General features: G+C 46.6%; 1 protein-coding gene across 1 annotated transcript; it reads right to left on the bottom strand.

Moving 5' to 3' along the window:
• Nucleotide 1: 1 nt before the first annotated feature.
• Nucleotides 2–18,145, bottom strand: LOC135447146 (probable G-protein coupled receptor No9). The gene is made up of 7 exons (XM_064711996.1): nucleotides 18,079–18,145; nucleotides 17,095–17,222; nucleotides 10,999–11,109; nucleotides 10,611–10,892; nucleotides 5,535–5,711; nucleotides 2,135–3,880; nucleotides 2–124 (listed from the first exon to the last, which is right to left on the bottom strand). Exons 3-6 carry the CDS (start codon nucleotides 11,073–11,075, stop codon nucleotides 3,208–3,210), a joined length of 1,209 nt encoding a protein of 402 aa, XP_064568066.1. The 5' UTR covers nucleotides 11,076–11,109; nucleotides 17,095–17,222; nucleotides 18,079–18,145; the 3' UTR covers nucleotides 2–124; nucleotides 2,135–3,207.
• Between the last annotated feature and the right edge of the window lie 1,419 nt (nucleotides 18,146–19,564).

Genomic DNA, 19,564 nt, shown 5'->3' with positions numbered 1-19,564 from the left:
TCTCCTAAGCGGACAGGTCCAGCTGCTGTGCTTGCCAATATTGTGCTCCATTATCCTTTTTTTGGGGGGTTTCTTGGGTTTTTTTGAAGCTTGTAAATGTCAGCTTGCTGGGTGAGTGAGAGATCTGTAACATGTAAATAGAATTAAAATACTGTATTTTTATAGAGCAAATTACAGTCTCTAAGCCTAGTGAGTGTCTATCCGGGTCACTTGCTCTTTGGTGAAATGAAGATGATTTTGAAATTAACTTTGACTCCATTTTTGTCCCTGGTGGGTAAACTGGGAATCTGCACTATTTTTAAAGCAAAAAAGTACCACAGTTGTACATATTGTCACTGTCCATAGCCTGTCATTAGAGGAAATCATTTCATACTTCTGCACTACAGTAGATCTTAGGGAATGCATCTTACACAGATGAAGCTGTAGAGAAGGAAAAGGAGCTTTTTGCCATTAAATGGGGGGTTTTATAGGCAGTGGTTGGAAGAGCCATAGTCAAAATTATGTACAAAAATGTTGTGATTCTGAAAATTTAAACCTAATGAAGTCATACATGTCGTATGTAATCTTGTAGATTTGTACTTTTTAAAAAAAATCAACTGGTAGGCATTTGTGTAATCTGCTAATTTAACTGCCTAATGCCATGCTTTTATTTCTCACTGTAAATATGTTAATTTTTATTTATAAAATACAGAATCAATCCATTTGGGTTGGTGGTGTACAGGATGCACTTGTTGTAATTGTTGAGTGCATTGAATTACTGTGACTTCTTTCAAGTCTAAATGATTTAATAAACTTTTTTTATTTATAAGACAAAATAGTAGTTGCTTGTGTTGGAAGCCTGCATCGGTGTGTGCTGCAGGTGGCAGCCCTGTGCAGTGGGAACAGGATGGGCTCTGCATTCCTGAAACTTCCTTTGCTTCCCTGTCTCACACTGGCCACAGCGTGTGTGATGACGCAAAAGCCAATGTGCTGCTTGGAAGGGAGACAGGAGCTGGAGAAAAAAGGGAATTGAGCTCTAAACTGGGTGGATTATGGATGCAATTGCTCACCAGAGAGGGGAGAAGGGATAATTCTTATGCTGTTACAGCTGGTCTTGTACAATTTTATTTTTCTCTTTTACAGACTTAAATCTGTTCAAGTGTGTGAGCTCAGTTTCCTAAAAAGATAATGGACTCAAATCCTCCTGGGGATTACTCTGCTGTGCTGTGACACTGTGACACCCTGCAGCTTTGTGATAAGGCAGAAGTAGATTACAATGATTGTCTTCCACATCCTCTTGGATAACTCTCCCAGATACTGGCTCGTCCAGGTGAAACCACAATGCTGCAGTGAGTGTCTGATCAGGAACAGAATTTGTGTTTGGCTGGGTTACAGCAGGAGGGTTAAGGGTGTCCTCTTCCTTGCATGTCCCTGTTTGCATCAGCAGCACAGTAAATGGCCACGTGTGGAGCCCCTGCCTTCCCTGCCAGCTCAGTGATTACAGGTGGAGCACAGGAAATGAGGATTAAGGTATTTTTAACTTGCTGTGTAGCTGGATGTGGGTAGCTGCCTATTCCAAGGGCCCTGCAGCATTTCAGTAGCAGAACTGGCTTATGTGTTCACACCAGGTGTGTCTGCATATTCTGGGATGTTACATTTGCCCTCAAAGGGGTGGATGAGTCCTCCCCTGCGGGGTCCCTGCCCAGCCACAGAAGCATCTGGCCTTGCTCAGCTCTGCCTGGTCAGTCTTTGCTTCTCTCAGCCCTAGAGTGTGTTGTCCCTGCCTTTGTCCCTCATTGCTCCAGGGTTTGACAGAGAAAGGCTCTTCCCTAACCTGGGAGGTTTTCCTCTGAATGATGTGTACTTTCCTGCCAGCTGTTTTGCACCAGAACACCCAAACTGGGGTAGCTGTGAGCTCACAGCCCTGCAGAAGGGACTTTGGCCTGGGGTTCTGCTGTGCTGTCCTGTTCTTTCACAGGATATTGCCATCCCTCAGCTCCTTTTCTCCCCCATAGCTCTTGGGGATGAAACCCCGTTCCTTCTCCTATCATATCAAAATGAGCTGGGTGGCAGCAGCAGGATTTCTGCCCTGTCACCTTTGTGCCCATGGGATGCTTCCCTCAGAAGAAGGTGTAGGTAGTTACCAGGTAATTACCATTTCCATGTTGTTGCTGGAGTTGTAGGATCTGGAACACCTCACCCTCTCCATGGAGAGTCATTTCACAGGAGAACCACTGTTGAACCCCAGGTCAGGGCTGTTTTTTCCACCAGGCTCTTGAGACAGAACTCCTGACCCTTGTGCTGGCATCTTCAGTAGCTCAGCTGCTCCAGCCAGGTCCTACTGCATTTTGTTACCCCTGCATTTTATTCCCCTGCTAGCTTTTCAGAGTAACCCTTCAGTGAGGCACTTGTGGCTTTCCTGCAGGGAACCAGTGCTGTTGGAAGTCCAGACGAGCACTTGGCAGTAGTAATAATAATCATTTCCATTTATCTTTTTTTTATGTCTCTCTGGTAGATACCACAGTGTACACACAGTAATTCCTGTTCACATCCCATCTTCAGCCACCTGTAGCTTTGAAACTGCAGTGCTTCTGCTGTTACAGCAAGTGTTTGTCATCTCCTGGGGTCTGCCACAGGGAATGTCCCCTTCCAAAATTAACAAGGAAATCCACAGATAATTCAAAGAAGGCCATGGAAAGTTCTGAATATCCAGATGTTGCAGAAGCCAGTGAGCTGAACCCTGAGCAACAGCCCAGGCTGCAGAGTGGTGCCTCTTTAGGAAGTGAGCACCTCCCTCCTCTAATTCCCATACACAGACTGGCACAGGTGGAGTTATTAAAACTGGTCAAGTCTGTAATGAAACTTCGAGGTGAGAAGCTACAGTGGCTTGACAAGAAACACTGTCCCACCTGACACAAATCACCAGGATATGCACAAATGTAGGTCACATTGTACCATACTGGTTTGGTTTTTTTAACCCAAATGAAGGCTGAATTTGTCTTAGAAAATGCTCATTAGAAAAATAATTATCCAGGAATGAATCAGTTCCATTAATATACAACAAATTGCCTCTAAAATATCTGAGTTCTTCATGTGGAAGGTGAAGAAATGCATCTTTGTTGTATTGTAATATTCCAGCCCCTGCTTCCCCTCTTTTCCTACCCTTTGTTTTTCCACTGGGATGTGCTCCAGCGCTTTCTGTATCACCGCCTCCAGCGACTGCTCCTCCTATGACTTGGGTTTGCCCTTGGGGGCGCCGTTGGGCACCGCCGCGCTGTATTCCAGCTCTGGAGCGGTCTTGGAAAAGGTGGCTATGGAAACCATGTCTTCCCCAACGTCCACCTGAGACCTGCGCCTGCACAGGAGCAGCTTCTTGAGGGCGTGCTGGAAGTCCCTGTTGAGGAAGGCGTAGAGCAGGGGGTTGATGGTGGAGTTGCAGTAGCCCAGCCAGGTGATGATCTTGAAGGTGCCGAGCAGCACGGAGCTGGTGGAGTCGCTGCCCCTGGCTGCCAGCCACACGTTCAGCACAAAGTAGGGCAGCCAGCACAGCACGAACACGGAGATGATGATGCTGATGGTCCTCGTGGCCTTGTTCTCCAGCTGCAGGTGGTTCTGCCTCTTGCTGTTGGGGTGGTAGTGGATCTCCAGCGTCTGGGACATGATGCGGGTGGCCTTGAGGCGGGAGGCTCGGTAGATGAAGAAGTACATGCTGCACATGACCATGAAGGGGAGGAAGAAGGCCAGGGCAGAAGCCACGATGGCAAAAACCCAGTTGGTGACAAAGATGCATTCCCTGCCCGCGTCAAAGTCCACCCCGGGGATCTCATTCCAGCCTTGCATGACGGGAAGGAAGGAAATGAGGGAGGAATACACCCAGACCGTGCAGGTCATCACGATGCATCTGCAAAAGGAAAGAGATGCAGAAGGGAGGGAGGGTCTGAGTAATTTTGGGCTGAGAACATGCAGTACATTTCAATCCCCATGGTAACCTGTGTGGGATATCGCTGCTGAGCAGTCCAGCAGGGCGTGCAGAAGGGAGAAAGCTGGACTATAACCAGTCCAGACTTGCATGTCTCTAACAACTGGGTAATTGGTCTGTAGTCGACAGAACTGGGGTCAGCTCAAGGAGTGCTCAGAGCTGGCTGAGAGAAGATGAGGAAAGGTTTTACAGAAGATGTTTGTTAGTATTTGAAACAACAGCATGTAGATATTTTTGCTTTCAGCTTTAGTATCTGGCCGTTATCTCACCCTCTGGGGCCTGATGAGGATGGAGCTGATGGACACCAGATGGCAGAATCTGCAAGGGGGGGACGCAGAGCCCTTTCCTCTCTTTGCCTGTGATCCACAAATCACACACTGCAAGAGTGACAGTGGGAAACACATGCCTGAACCCACCCTGTAAAGCACTCCACTGCTGCAGTGTCCTCTGCCCTCCCTCAGATGACTTTCCCACCCTGCAGTCCTCATTTCAGCCTTTCACATGAAACCCTCACGGGAGCTCAGGAACTCTCCTTGTTTTCCCTGACTATCACTTCAGAGAAGATGGTGAGTTTAAGAGAGGGAGGACTACTGCTACATGCATCCTTCTGGGTCTCCTTTCACCTAGTCCTTAGAAGTTCTTCAAAGTCCTTCCCCATCTCTGCAAATGTTTAAGGCCAAGGCTTGAGCAACCTGGTCTAGTGGAAGGTGTCCCTGCTCACAGCAGGGGGATGGAACAAGGTCATCGTTAAGGTCCCTTCCAACCCAAGCCATTCTGTGATTCTGTGAAATTCCTGACTGCACAGGGAAAAACCTGTAGGTCCGACTCAGCCCATATCACTGCTTTCTACCCCATTTTGCAACCCTTCCTTAGCTCAAAAAATATTCTCCCAGGAGCACCATCCCACCCCCTCAGCTGCATCCTCCTTGTCCTCTCCTACACCAGATTAAGCATTTTCTGCAGTTTTAAATGGTGAAAGTTCCTTTTCCTACATCACTCTGCTTCTGGGCAGCACCTGAATGATCTGAGCTCATTCCAGTCTCACATCAATGTAGGCTACTGTGGTATTTTCAGGATCCTCCAGATAGAGGAGGAATTGAGAATCTGACTCCATTATATTATATTATATTATATTATATTATATTATATTATATTATATTATATTATATTATATTATATTATATTATATTATATTATATTATTATATCATATTGTACTAAAACTATACTAAAGAATAGAGAAAGGATTCAGACAGAAGGCTAAAAGATAATAATGAAAAACTCGTAACTCGCCAGAGTCCTGACACAGCTGGATGGTGATTGGCCATTAAGTCAAAACAATTCACATGAAACCAATCAAACAATGACCAGCTGATAAACAATGTCCAAACCACATCCCAAAGCAGCAAAACACAGGAGAAGCAGATCAGATAATATTGCTTCCATTTTTCTCTGAGGCTTCCCAACTTGCCAAGACAAGTAATCCTGGCATAGGGATTTTTCAGAAAATGTGACAGGGACAGGCCATGGCCAGTGACAGCCTGGAGGGAGCCAAAAGGAGGAGCAGCTGCACTCACCTGCCCCGGGACATCCTCCTGGAGTAGTGGTAGGGGGTGACCACGGAGCAGTACCTGTCCAGGCTGATGAAGCACAGCGTGACAATGGAGGCGGTGCAGAACATGACGTCGAAGGAGATCCAGACTTTGCAGAACAGCTTCCCAAAGAGCCACATCCCTGTCACCTCGTAAATGATGCTGGGAGAGAAAACAGGTGGAAATCAGAGCTGGAGGGGCTCTTGGTGCAGCCCCTGTATGAGGCCAGGCTGGGTGAGCAACCTGCTCTAGTGGAACGTGTTCCTGCCCAGGGCTGGAACAAGATGATCTTTAAGGCTCCTTCCAACCCAAACCATTCTGTTTCTACTTCTTTGTGACTGAGGAAATGCTGTATTTTATCACACAGGTACTAAAGGTGGGCAGCTCAGACAGCAGAGATTCATCCTCCAAGCACAACCCAAAAAAAGGAGCAACCTGTGGTATTTTCAGAGTCCCCAGGATGAAGGAGGAATTGAGAATCTGATTCCATGTACTTAGAAAGTATATTATATTATATTATATTATATTATATTATATTATATTATATTATATTATATTATATTATATTATATTATATTATATTATATTATATTATATTATATTATATTATATTATATTATATTATATTATGCTATACTAAAACTATACTAAAGAATAGAGAAAGGATACAGACAGAAGGTTACAAAGAATGATAATGAAAACTCATGACTGCTTCCAGAGTCCCAACACAGCTGGCTGTGATTGGTCATTAAGTCAAAACAATTCACATGAAACCAATCAAACATCCACCTGTTGGATGAACAATCTCCAACCACATTCCAAAGCAGCAAAACACAGAGAAGCAATCAGACAATATTGTTTTCCTTTTTCTCTGAGGCTTCTCAGCTTCCCAGGAGAAAAATCCAGGGCAAGGGGATTTTTCCAGAAAATATGACAGTGACAGCGCCCCACACCTAGAGCATGACTGAACAAGAGCAAAGCTGTGCTTCTTGCAGCCTAAGTGCCTTGAGAGAGGTGCTTTGCCCCACAAAGCTCCCCGAATTTACATCTGCACAGCTTTATTTATCACAGCCTTTTCCCAGTGCCTGGCACAGCACAGTCTTTTATGATTTCTCCCCAATTCCTGGGGCATGGGACTTCTCCAAGAAACTCACTTCACACCCAATCAAATGCTTCAAAACCAGAGAGGATTTCCACTCTTGGTTAAAAAATACAAAACAACAACAGCCTAGGAGGAAGCCCATGCAGCCTGTACATTATGTGGCTCATAAATGCCTCAGCAAGGTAAACACACCAGCAAAAACAGACACAGTACCAAAAATATTCCTAACAAAGGCAAGAGGGGCCTGTGAGAAGTGAGCAGTGAAGGAAGGAGCATATGGCAGCTGTAGGAAGGCTGATGCATGTTTCTGTGGCATTCACTGAGATGCCATTTGCTTCTTTCTTTCTCCAGCTTTCTGCAGCTCCCGAGGTGCTGCTGAAATCACCATTGTCAGGGAATTTAATGGGTAACTCCCTGGTCCTGCAAAGCTTTAATTATCCTGTAACTCCCCAGCTTGCTGGTGAAACGCAGCGAGCCCAGGGCTGCTGAGCTGCTGTGCTCAGGTGTCCAGCAAGGAGGAAAGCTTCACCCTGATGGCAGAAAGCAATGCCTGAGCTACATCTCATCACACCAGCTCACTAAATTGGTTTGTGAAGGGTGCTCCGGAGCACAGCAACTGCTGTAGGTGGGGACAGTGCTGCTGAAGGGTCCCAGCCCTCAGCAGCTCTTTGTCATGTGGGATTCCATGCAAAAATCCAAAGGTACAGCAGAGCCTGTCCCTACACCACGGGCAGCATGGAGGATCCGCAGCACACTCATGGAAAGGTTTCATGGCTCTTTTACAGAGGGAAATGAGCATTAAACTGGAGCACAGGTTCAGCTCTGGACTTGGGGGCTGCTCTGCCATTGCTCAGAGCCCTCCTGACCCCCAGAGATGCTGCAGAGCTGTGGTGTGCCCTGGCCTCCCCAAAGGAGATGTGCTGCTGTGGGGACAGCCTTGCTCACAGATCCCAGGTGAGCAGGTGTCCATCAGGCTGTCTGTCTCTGCCTGGACACGGGCAGGATGGCTCTGGGACAGCCCACGCTTCAAAGGACGAGTCTGCACTCTTCAGATTTTCAGTCTTCAGATTGTTTATTATTTCTTATCTGTAGAATTTTCTTTCTGCCCAACAGAGGTCTGACCAGCAAGGCAGCCAAGGGCACTCTGCCCTCCCACTGGGCGGTTGTCTCTTTTTATACTAAAAACTATGTACATCATATTTACCTTTATTTCCCAATACCTTTCACCCATATTACCAAGTGCACCTTCACCATGGACCAATCCCAAAGTGCCAACACCACCACAGAAAATGGATGACAAGAAGAAGAAAGAAGGACAAGACACACCCTGATCCCTCCATCTTGTCTCCATAACCCCCCTGTACCAAAACCCTAAAATCTGTATTTCACTCTGTAAATACATCATTCTTACACCACTCATTCCCAAGTGACTCTCATGTCCTCAAACAGGTGGCACGTCCCTCAGAGGGTCAAAGTCAAGCCACCAGGTGCTTTTGGCAACATTCCAAGATCTCCAAGCCCCACAAGGGTTGTCTTGGTAACTCTGGACATCCAGAGTGATGTGCTGAGTTCCCACAAGCAGGTGCCCAGTGCTCACCTGCACACACCTGACCTGCAGACATCCTCACAGCACGGGGTGATGGACACCTGAGCCCTCTTCTCTGAGGTAAAAAGTCTCTGCAGCTTGGAAATGCTGCTGGAGAAGAAGGAGTTGTAAAAGCCAAAAAAGCCCCCACACAATGAAGTCACCCCTGCCTTGCCCTTCTGCTTGCAGAGGAAAAGAATAGCTGGAAATATTCAGCCTGGAAATGACAGACTGGCTGGAGTGCTCAGACAACGAGCTAAGCTCCCTCCTGCAAACCAGCCAAGACAGGAACAAAAGAAAAATCTTACTCTTATGAAATTAAGACACCAAGGACAAATTTGTTTTTCCATTCTGCCACATTTTCCTGAGCCAAACTGCCTCCTAAGATCATTTCTTTCCATTCCCTTTGGCACATAATAACCTGCCAACTGAGGAGCAAACTGAAATGCAAAGGAGCAGCACAGATGTGAAGCCAAAGCAGTGGGAAAGAGTGAAACAGCAGGAGCTGTGCTGGCCAAGGCTGATGGAGCCAGCAGGGCCCATTCCTCAGCACGGCCCCACCAGGCAGCACCAGGAGGGGCACAAAGCACCAGCCACGCTCTCATCTTTGCTCCCCCTTGTATTTTTGCTCTTTAAGTAAAACATCACTAAAAGTAGATTCAAAATAGATAGGAGGAAGAAATTTTTTACAGCGAGGATGCCCAGAGAAGCTGTGGCTGCCCCATCCCTGGGAGTGCTCAAAGCCAGGGTGGATGGAGCTCTGAACAAGCTGCTCCAGTTGCCTGTGTCCCTGCTCAGTGCAGGGTTGGGTTCAATGACCCCTAAAGGCCCCTGCCAACCCAAACCACACTATGGTTCTGTAATTTCAGAACCTGAGCTTTAAATTCAATGAACAAAGAATTTAACTTAGCAGTAATATTTTATAAGAGAATATCATTAACTGCATTTTTTTACCTGATACCATGAACTTAACTCAGTTTGTAATTGCTTGTTGGGACAATATTTTTCAGTGCCAAATTCAAAGGAATAGGCAGCCCAATGAGAACTCAAGCATAGAAAATGGAAATAATTCAGCTTCCTCATATTGCCCCATGAACTCAGGGTGCAGCTCCCTGATTTACACAAACCTCTGGCTGCTTTGCAGGACAAGACAAGCCAGGACCACAAGCCAGCTGCTTTCTGCTTTTGTTTCACTGTTTTAGCCAGGTAGTGAAGCTCCCACAAATATAAACTTCATGCAGGGACACCTGCCCTCTCCAGAGCCTCTTCCTCCATGAAAAATGGGGGAAGCCTAAATTACCCAGCTTATCCTGAATAAATTCCTTACATCCCATATGCAGGGCTGGTCCTGGGAGGGGGAGCAACGACTGGAGCTCCACATACAAAGCTGGAAATCAAGCTCAGATCAGCAGCCTTGTGTGGCCAGCAGGAAAAATCCCCTTGGAAATTGTGTCTGCATGCATGATAAGGGATTATAACACAGAGCAGAGACAGGGAAGCACACACAGCCACCAGCCCACGGCTCAGCCCTTTGGAGAGCCCAGCAGGTGAATCCCAGCCCTGCTCTGTGGTGTTTCTGAGGGGCTCCAGGACGAGGGAAGAGATGAATCTGAAGGCTGATATATTAATATTATATTTATATTATGTTATGTTATATTATATATTATGTTATACTATATTATATATTGTTATACTATATTATATTATATTATAGTATATATGATATACTATATATAATATATAACATATAGTATATATAATATATACTATATATATACTATATACTATATACTATATATAGTATATAGTATATAGTATATATATAGTATATTTATACTATATATATACACACTATATATATACTATATATATTATATTATATTATATTATATTATATTATATTATATTATATTATATTATATTATATTACATTATATTACATTATATCATATCATATATCATATCATATATCATATCATATATCATATCATACCATACCATATCATATCATTATGCTATACTAAAACTATACTAAACTATAAAGGATACATCAGAAGGCTTCACAAGAATGAATAATAAAAACCTGTGACTCCTGCCAGAGTCCTGACACAGCTGGCTGGGATTGGCCATTAATTAAAAACAATTCACATGGAACCAATCAAACATTCACCTGTGGGTAAACAATCTCCAAGCCACATTCCAAAGCAGCAAACACAGGGGCAGCAATCAGATAATTATTGCTTTCATTCCTCTCTGAGGCTTCTCAGCTTCCCAGGAGGAAATCGTGGCAAAGAGGATTTTTCAGAGAATCCCACGGTGACATTGCTCAGGGGAAAAGGACATTTGTGCTCCTGTGCTCGCAGCCATTCCTCACCTGAAGGGCATCACCAGGCAGGCCACCAGGAAATCAGCCATGGCCAGGGACATGATGAACATGTAGGTGACCGTGCGCAGCCTCTTCTCCACCACGGGGCACAGGAACACCACGGTGTTCCCCAGCAGGGTCACCACGTCGATGAGGGTGAGGACGAGCCCCACCAGCACCTCCTGGAGCCCAACCCCTCCCCGTGCCAAGGAGGAGGCAGCAGAGGAGAAATTGGAGAGCCAGGATCCGTTCCTGTCCGTCAGCATCTTCCCGCTGCTAAAATCTAAAAATCTAAAAGGGCAGAAGCACAATTTCCTCAATGATGGTTTGTAGGTGTGGGAAAGGGAGGATGGAAATAATATTTGCGCTTCATTTTCTCCAGGAAAAATCCACACACCCTGCTGTGGCTGTGTCCTGGGTTAGCAGCCCATTAGAAGTGTCAGAAATCCTGAGGGTGAGATAAATGTGAAGCATTGACTGAAGTCCTTCACAGCAATTAAAAGCCCTCCTGTGAATGAAAATGCATCATCAGATGAAGCATGAGACCAGGAAAAAAAAAATAGAAATGTACTGAGAGCAGAGAGAGGGAAAGAAAACAACTGAAATCAAAAATTAAAGCAGCTGGGCTAAATCCCACTGAACAGCATGCCAAGTCCACATAATGTGGGGGCTGGAACTAAATGATCTTTAAAGTCCTTTCCAATCTAAACCATTCTGTGGCTCTGTATTCTCATTTCCATCTTTGCCACCCCCAGAGCAGCTGGGGCTGCTTGCCCAGCCCCACTGCTCAGTCTGTGCCATGCCCTGGGTTGTCCTGGTGCTTTTCCACACTCTGAATTTTGGGGGTTTTTTAGTGCCACAGTGGGCAGCTCCATCCTCCAGCCTGAATGGCCAAGCAGGGCTGCCAGCAGCTCCAGAGGGAGCAGAATTGTGGAATCACAGAATGATTTGGGCTGGAGGATTTTCACATTGAGGTGTCTCAGGTGCAGCCCTGACCCCACAGTCAGGTTCCCTCTGTGCCCAGATGGGAGGTGATGCTCCCAATTCCTTAATTCCTTAATCCCCCTTAATGGGGATTTTTCTGTTGAGGAAATCCACGTTTGTGTCCACAGCTCAGTTCCCAGACTCTACCAAGTAGGTGGGAATGATGCCCTGCAAAAACTCCAGCAGTTCAAAGCTCACTGGTGTAGCTGAGGGAACACAAAGACAAAACTTGTGGGGAAAAGAGAGTTACAGAAATATTTCCTGATGAAAAATTGCTATATTTGAATATCATCACTTCTCCTGTCACCAGGATCTGCTTCCACAGGACCCTCAGGTGAATCCCACATTTCTGAGTGCAGTGTGAGGGTGGGCCTGGATAACATCCCTGTAGCCCAACTTGCCTCATCTCACAGGGACCAAACTTTGTCTTAGGAGGGGTGTAAGAACAAGGCAGCAAAATGTTCCCAACATCTCTCTGTCCTTCCTGCAGCCTTTGGTCCAGAATTACCTCTTAAGATGGTTTCAATGATTTCTGAATCATGAAATTGTCCTGCTTCCCCTCTGGCCCAGCAAACTTTTAGCATCCATCACCTCCTACAGCAACAACTTCCCCAGCTCAGCTCTGCACCCTGCCAAGAAACCTCCTTGTGTGGGAATCCATGAAATCAGAGGGTTTTGGGAAAGCTGCAAAAGGCAGCCTCAGACACTGCAGAACTGTGATTAGAGATAAGCAGCAGCCATGAGATTGGTCAGCAGAAAAATTATGTAAGAAGTAGAAAAGTAAGGACAATTAGAACAATGTTCTGTGTATTAGTGCTTGTCTAGAATAACTCCCTAAGCTGCAGAAAAGTTTATCTAGTGAGATATTAGGAAGTTCTAAGCTTGATAACGGAGCTCTGTGCATTGTGTTTGAAGGCTCACAAGCAGGTATTGTATTTGAAATAAGCCAGCATTGTTTTAACAAAGGTACATGTGCTTATAGTGGTTGGGTAAATCTACTGTCAATGTGCTTCTGCTTTGTGTGATTGGTCATTAAGCTTTTAAAGTGAGTCTGTAAATATCACCATTTCATGATTCACAATCTCTAGAACCCAACATATCCCAAACCCTATCCCTGTGAAGAGCATCCCTGACCTCACTGTGAAAAATGCATATTTTATTATTGGCTTTTCACAAATATTAAAATGAATATTATATGTGTTGTGTTAGAAAGTTATGCTGTATTAAGAAGTGTGTTAAATATAGTTTTATGTTATAACAAAATGTTAAAATAGAAACTATGCTATATAAGAAACTTTTTTTTAAGAAAGGACTCGCACTGAGATAGCAGCCACAGGATACCTGAATCTTTCAGAGAAAGAGAATTTATCGCTCCATTATCAGAAGAAATGAACTTCTTCCCACCTTGCTCAGCCCTGAAGATGCTGTCAGGATTCAGAGGAAGAAGCTGACACCAGACAGAATCCTGTGTTTGAATGGGATTTATGCATCATGTATGAGATGTATGAATATGCAACAGGCAATTTGAGGGTTAATCCTCTGTTAATGTGGGTCCTTTTTCAGGCTTATTTTGCCCAGAAAGAGCTACCTGGACTGTCTGTAACTCTTTGTTCTTATTGTCTCATATTGCCCCAAATTCTGATTGTCCAAATTATGATTACTCTAATTATATTACTATTTTTATAACCATTTTACTACTATTAAACTTTTAAGATTTTAAAAACGAGTGATTGGCGTTTTTCACACTCACCATGCACTTACCCCTCCTGCATGTCGCCTTTCAGACAAGTATTTTAATGTGGGAAATGGATTTGTAGATCTCTAAAAATCCATTTCCCACATTTTTTCCACACAGGGAACTTTCTTCTTAATTCAGGACTATTACATTTCCTTAAAAGCCCCCACCGTGAGGGATTATATTGAAAACCTTCCAGAATTCCTACACCACCCAGGTGTTTCTTTTCCACCTGCTGAGCTCTTCCAAGCATTCCTACACAACTGTGAGGCCGGGCTGCATTTTCTGAAAGCAATAGTGCCCTTGTTCTTGGATGTAATTATGTGCTCATGCACCAACTCATCCTTCAAAATCCTCAGCTCCATCCCCTGGCTTCTGTTTATATGCTGGATTTAGTGGTTTCTTTTCTTTCAAGTAAAAAATAAGAAAATTGAAAAACAAAATTTAGGGAAGACTCAAGCTGTCTGGAAAAGAAAAAATAAAGAAGGAAAGCTCTTTCTCACTGGAGCTGGGAGCCACTGGCTGAGACCTGAAGCTCTCCTGCTCCTCCAGCACTGAGAACAATCAGGTTTTTGGATTTTTGGACATCATCTCAGGCAGCCCCCTGGGCCAGCACTGCTCAAAGTCTGCAGGGTGTCTTAAGTACCTCAGTCCTAATGAAAATGTTCCTTGGACACCATTCCACATCCTGGTAACACCCCATAAAAATAAAATAAAATAAAAAATCCAGTCTCCAGCTCTCCCATAATTGCCAGGAGAGGGGATAATGTGTGCCATTCTTCCTAACTGCTCCACTGAGGGTGGCATCAGGCTGGAGGGGCTCCTGTGGAACAGTTGGGTTTCAATGCAGTTTCCTGGCAGAACGGATTGTTCAGGAACTGCTCTCCTTCCTGTGCGTTCCACACAGACAGCTCGGGGACTGCGGGATGGGAAATGCACATGGACACAAGCGGGAAATGCCTGGACAGGATGGAAAGTCATTCAGGACAGGGTGGGAATCCACATGGACACATAGTTGGGAATATTCACACTGGACATGTCAGTGGGGGAAATCTCCTAATGAAATGTCTGGGAACATTGCACATGGACCCCCAACAAAGAAATAAAATAAAACCCAGATTAGCACCCCATATTGGCACAGGGATGGGAATATATGTGCCCATGCTTCAAATCTCACTGTGGAACAGTTGGGAATGCACTGGACAGAAGGTGTTGGAATCCCTGACCTGTGGATTCACCAGATCGGACATGGATGGGAAATGCAATGGCAGGTGGGGAATCACAGGGACAGGTGGGAAATCCTCAGGGACACTGTTGGGAAATCCACATGGACAGGGGTGGGAAATCCACAGGGAAATGGGTGGGAAATCCACATGGACATGGGTGGGAAATGCACAGGGATATGGGTGGGAAATCCACATGGACACAACTGGGAAATCCACAGGGACAGGGGTGGGAAATGCACAGGGACAGGGATGGGAAATCCACAGGGACAGGGAGGGAAATCCACAGGGAAATGGGTGGGAAACCCACGTGGACACAGCTCATGGCCACACGGGAGCCCGGCTCCAGAACCCACCTCTCCAAGGGCCATTCCCTGCTCCACAGCCATCTTCCATCTCATCTCCCACACCTGCTGGTCTCCTCACACCTCTGGCACCTCGACAAGATCTGGAAAATGCCCTCTGACCCCACCTGGAGTTGACCCTAACCAGTTCAAACGCTTGAGCACCACCCCATGAACCAAAAGTTCTCCCAGGAGAGCATGCAGCATTAGGACAGGCTCCTGAACATGAACAGCAATACATCAGGTTTGATGAAAAATCAGTGTTTAAAAAAAACCAAAAAAACTATGTCAAAAATTAAAGTTTAAAACATTTGGTCTTCAGGTTTTAAAAATGACTGTCAAATTTTTGTTCATGGGTAGGTGAGAATGATAGATGAGAATTCTGGATTAATTATTTGGGGTTTTTTAGATGTAACACCGAGACAAGAAGGTTTTGAAGTCACACCTTCCTGCAAAGAATGACTGCTCCCACACGGTCATTAAGTTTGTATCAGCCTTAGAATGACTCTAATTAAAGCAGATCATTACTCACAGTGCTCTGTGAACACACACCACTCTCAAACTTGGAGCAGAATTAGGACACAGTTATTAGAACTCCTTTTTGCCAGCTCTTTGTGCTCCTCAAGCACCATCTCAGCCTGGGTTAAAGGTCTGCTCCAGTGAAAAACTCACAGCAGCATTGTCCTTAATGCAGGACACATCCAGGAGTGTGGCAGTGCACAAAACCACCAGACAGATGTGCTCACACTCACAAAACCCCAGAGAAACACTCTTTTGTTGTATTTTTTTTTTCTTTTTATCAAAGGCTGAGGGATTGGAAATAAGGCTGCCTTTATTTGACATCCATGTCGCCAACTATAAAACCAAGAGATGACGGATTCTTGAAACTTCATGTTTGAACCTTGAACTTTAATTCAGGGTGCAGACAACAGGATCCTGCTGCTCCTGATCCCTTTTAAAAATCCCCTGTCAGAGTCCCTGGAATCTCATCCCCAGTCCCTGTCAGAGCCAAGCAGCCCAAGGTGGGTGTCTGGATCCTTTTGCCTCTGACTGAGAATCCAACCTTTATCCAGAGTGTGCTAAATAAATAAGTTAACTAAAAAAATGCTGCTCTCAAACTGCCTGGAGAATTGTCATCACAGGGAACCCATCTTAACCTCTTTGTAGAAATTATTGGGACAAATCAGGAAATGCCATCTTTCCCCACTTCCTCAGCTTAAAATATTGGAGCTCTTAAATACTCCTGAGAGCTGCAGCAGCCCCTGGGGTTACACTGCTGAGATAGCCCAGACTCTTTCTACAACATCATTCAGTCTTTCCTGTAAGAGAAACCTTAAACCAAAGGGATAAATGCCCAGTTGTACCATGATGTGGGATCTTCCCAGTTTTCCTGGGGATCTCAGATGCTTTAGAGTTTTCACTGGTCTTTTTGTTGTTTTGGTTTTGGTTTTTTGGGGGGGTTTTTGTGGGGTTGGTTTTTTTTTTTTTTTGGATTTTTTTATTTTTGGTTTTTTTTTATATTATGGGTTTACTTCCTTTCAAAAAACTGATGGATTGGATTCTGCTCTGAGGCTGCCTGAGCAAAGCAACTCCACCATTTCTGCTCTTCTTCAATATCCAGAAAGTTTGACCTAATGTATTCAGCAGACAAATCCCAAGCTAAAGGTTAATTTCATCAGTGAAAGGCATATTTTGATGGTAAGAGAGGGAAAAAAAAAACAACCCAACTCTGCAATCTCAAGGCTGGCTGCACTTTAAAATCTTAGAGCAATGATGAAAACTGGAAATATATCAGTGGGAATTATTTTCTGCCAGGCTCTGCTGCTCTGCTGGATCAGGCACAAACCAGCAGGGAGCAATGCCTGCCCCAGGACCTCACACACCTTTCCCTCCTCCTCCTCCTCCTCCTCCTCCTCCCCATGGGAGAACCGCAGCGCTCGGTGATTGCTGGGCAGCGCCAGCGGTTTGTCCAGCTGTGGGTGGTGATGAAGGAGGGGAAATGCCTGGGGATGCTTCCACCAGAGCAGCCGTGAGCCTCTGCACTGACCCTCCTTCCCTCTGTCCAGCTTTCCCCTTGGAAGGACAGCTTTTCCCAGGGCACCATTTCTTTCCACCCCCAAACCCGCGCTCCTGCAGCCTCTCGGAGAGCCGCGGGGTTGGGAACACAATAAACCACAATAAACCACAATAAACCACAATATCCTTACCTCGGGAAGTGTCGGCTGAAGCAGCCCCGCGGTGTCCCCAGCCCGGAGCGCGTTCTCCCTGTGGCCAGCCCGGATCCCTCCCCACGGAGCTGCTCCCAAACTGGCTGCGTGGGGATGGATGGTGATTCCTGCCCCGCAGCGGGATAAAATCCTCATCCACAGCCGGCACAGCGTTTGGGATCACCCGCGGCAGACGGGACCGCTCCTGCACAGCCACGGCAGGTCTGCCCGCCCCGGGGAGACATCGCAGCAACAAAACTCGAGGCGAGGTCAAACCCGCGCTGCAAACACGGGGGTGCTCATCGTGCTCATCGGGAACTGAGCCGGGGTGCCAAAACCCCAAACCCTGAGGTGCCAAAACCCCAAACCTTGGGGTGCCAAAACCCCAAACCCTGGGCAGACAAACCCCTCACCCTCTGGGGAGCAAAACCATAAACTCCTGGAGTGTAAAAAGCCCAACCCCTTAGGTGCAAAAATCCCAACCCCCGGGATGCAAAAGCACCAAAACCTTGAGTGCAAAAGCACCAAACCCTTGAGTACACAGACACCACTGCCGGGGTGCAAATCCACAGCCCCGGGTGCCAAATCCACCCTCCCTGGAGTCAAACCTCTTGGGGAAAAGCCCCAGGGCAGCAAAACCCCGGCCCCATGTAGGGCAAAACGGCGAGGATGCTGCGGAGCATCAGCCCGGGGCAGCGGGGCTGGGGTCCTGCCCACGGAGGGGATCTGTGGTGGAGGTGGGGAAGAAGAGGGGGGAACCCTTCCCGAGGGGGGACCGTGTTCGAAGGGGGGTCCTTGGGGCAGAGGGCTCAGGACGTGCCTGGGGTGGCCACAATAGAGGGGGTCCCACCCGGAGCGGGGAGCGGCAGCGGCAGCCCTGGCCGGGGAAGGGAGTCAGGATCTGCCCGGAGATGAGGATGAGGATGGGGATGACGATGAGGATGGGATGAGGATGGGGATGGGGATTCCGCCGGCAGCACTTACCGAGGCAGGCGGAGGAGCCGCCCCCTCTCTCCTCCGCCCCGCAGCGACCGCTCCTCCCGCTCCAGCCGGGAATCCTTCCCTTCTTCCCTCTGGGAATCGGGTATCCAGCCGGGAATCCTTCCTCCTTCCCTCCGGGAAACGCTGCTCTCTGCTCTCCCGCTTCCAAACCAGCCGTCCCCACTCCCCCTCGGCAGCCGCGGGTGACCCGATGCATGAAAACAACAATAATAATAATAAAACATAAGAGGCGTTCCGTGGGTTTGGCTCCCCTGTTGCCAAACAGGGTGGTTTGCTCACAAACTAAACGGGAAAAATCTGAAAAATCCCTGGCTGGGAAAAGAACCTGTGACGCGAGGTTGGTGAGATTCACCTGGCCAGCCCTGCTGCACCACTCCACAAGGATGGGAGGGTTGGGATGCATTTTGGGAGGGTTGGGATGCATTTTGGGAGGGTTGGGATGGATTTTGGGAGGGCTGGGATGGATTCTGGGAGCTAGCAGAGGGTTCTTTAGGCTGAGCTGGTCTGGGCAGGACCAGTCCTGGTCCCAATCCCATTCCCGGTCCGGCTCTTCGGGGAGCTCAGTGGCAGAAAATGAGCCCGGCAAGATCAGGTGTAAAACTCGGGTTCTTTGGGTGCTGGGGGAATGTCACACACAAAGGAGGGCTGGTGTAACCCTGGGCCATGGCTCCTGCCCTAAAACAACCCCCAAATCCCGCTCAAAATCATCGGCTCTTCACTCTGAACTGCTGCCATCGGCATGTTGGGCTCCTTTTCCATTTGTTTTCCAAAGACTGCTGCAAAGGTTTTGAAAGCTGGCTTCACCCACCACCAAAAATGACACTGGAGATTTTTTTTTCAATGAGTTTTTCAATGGATTTTCTCTTGATCAGGGTTGCTGGAAAGCAAAGAAACTCACATTAATTGTCCTCTGCCTGGAATAGCTCAGCTCCTGGCTGGCAATCGGTCTCTCAGGTTTCAGGGTTGTCTCTGAAATTAACACCCAAACTGTGATGGAAGAGCATGTTTGGGTCATTTTGTGTCTTATTTATTGCTTTAGAAATAGGCCGTTGAACATAATAAAATCTTTAATTTAAAATACTTTAAATTATGGATTTTCTCAAGGGAAGGGAAGGGAAGGGAAGGGAAGGGAAGGGAAGGAGGGAAGGGAAGGGAAGGAAGGGAAGGGAAGGGAAGGGAAAGGGAAGGGAAGGGAAGGGGGAAGGGAAGGAGAAGGAAGGGAAGAAGGGAAGGGGGAAGGAAGGGAAGGGAAGGGAAGGGAAGGGAAGGGAGGGAGGGAAGGGAAGGGAAGGAAGGGAAGGAAGGGAAGGGAAAGGGAAGGGAAGGAAGGAAGGAAAGGAAGAGGAAGGAAGGAAGAAGGAAAGGAAGAGGAAAGGAAGGAAAGGAAAGGAAAGGAAAGGAAAGGAAAGGAAAGGAAAGGAAAGGAAAGGAAAGGAAGGAAAGGAAAGGAAAGGAAAGGAAAGAAAGG

The sequence above is a fragment of the Zonotrichia leucophrys genome, chromosome 4 (genome assembly GCF_028769735.1).
Source record: "Zonotrichia leucophrys gambelii isolate GWCS_2022_RI chromosome 4, RI_Zleu_2.0, whole genome shotgun sequence".
NCBI lineage: Eukaryota > Metazoa > Chordata > Aves > Passeriformes > Passerellidae > Zonotrichia > Zonotrichia leucophrys.
This window is presented reverse-complemented; position numbering and strand designations above follow the sequence as displayed.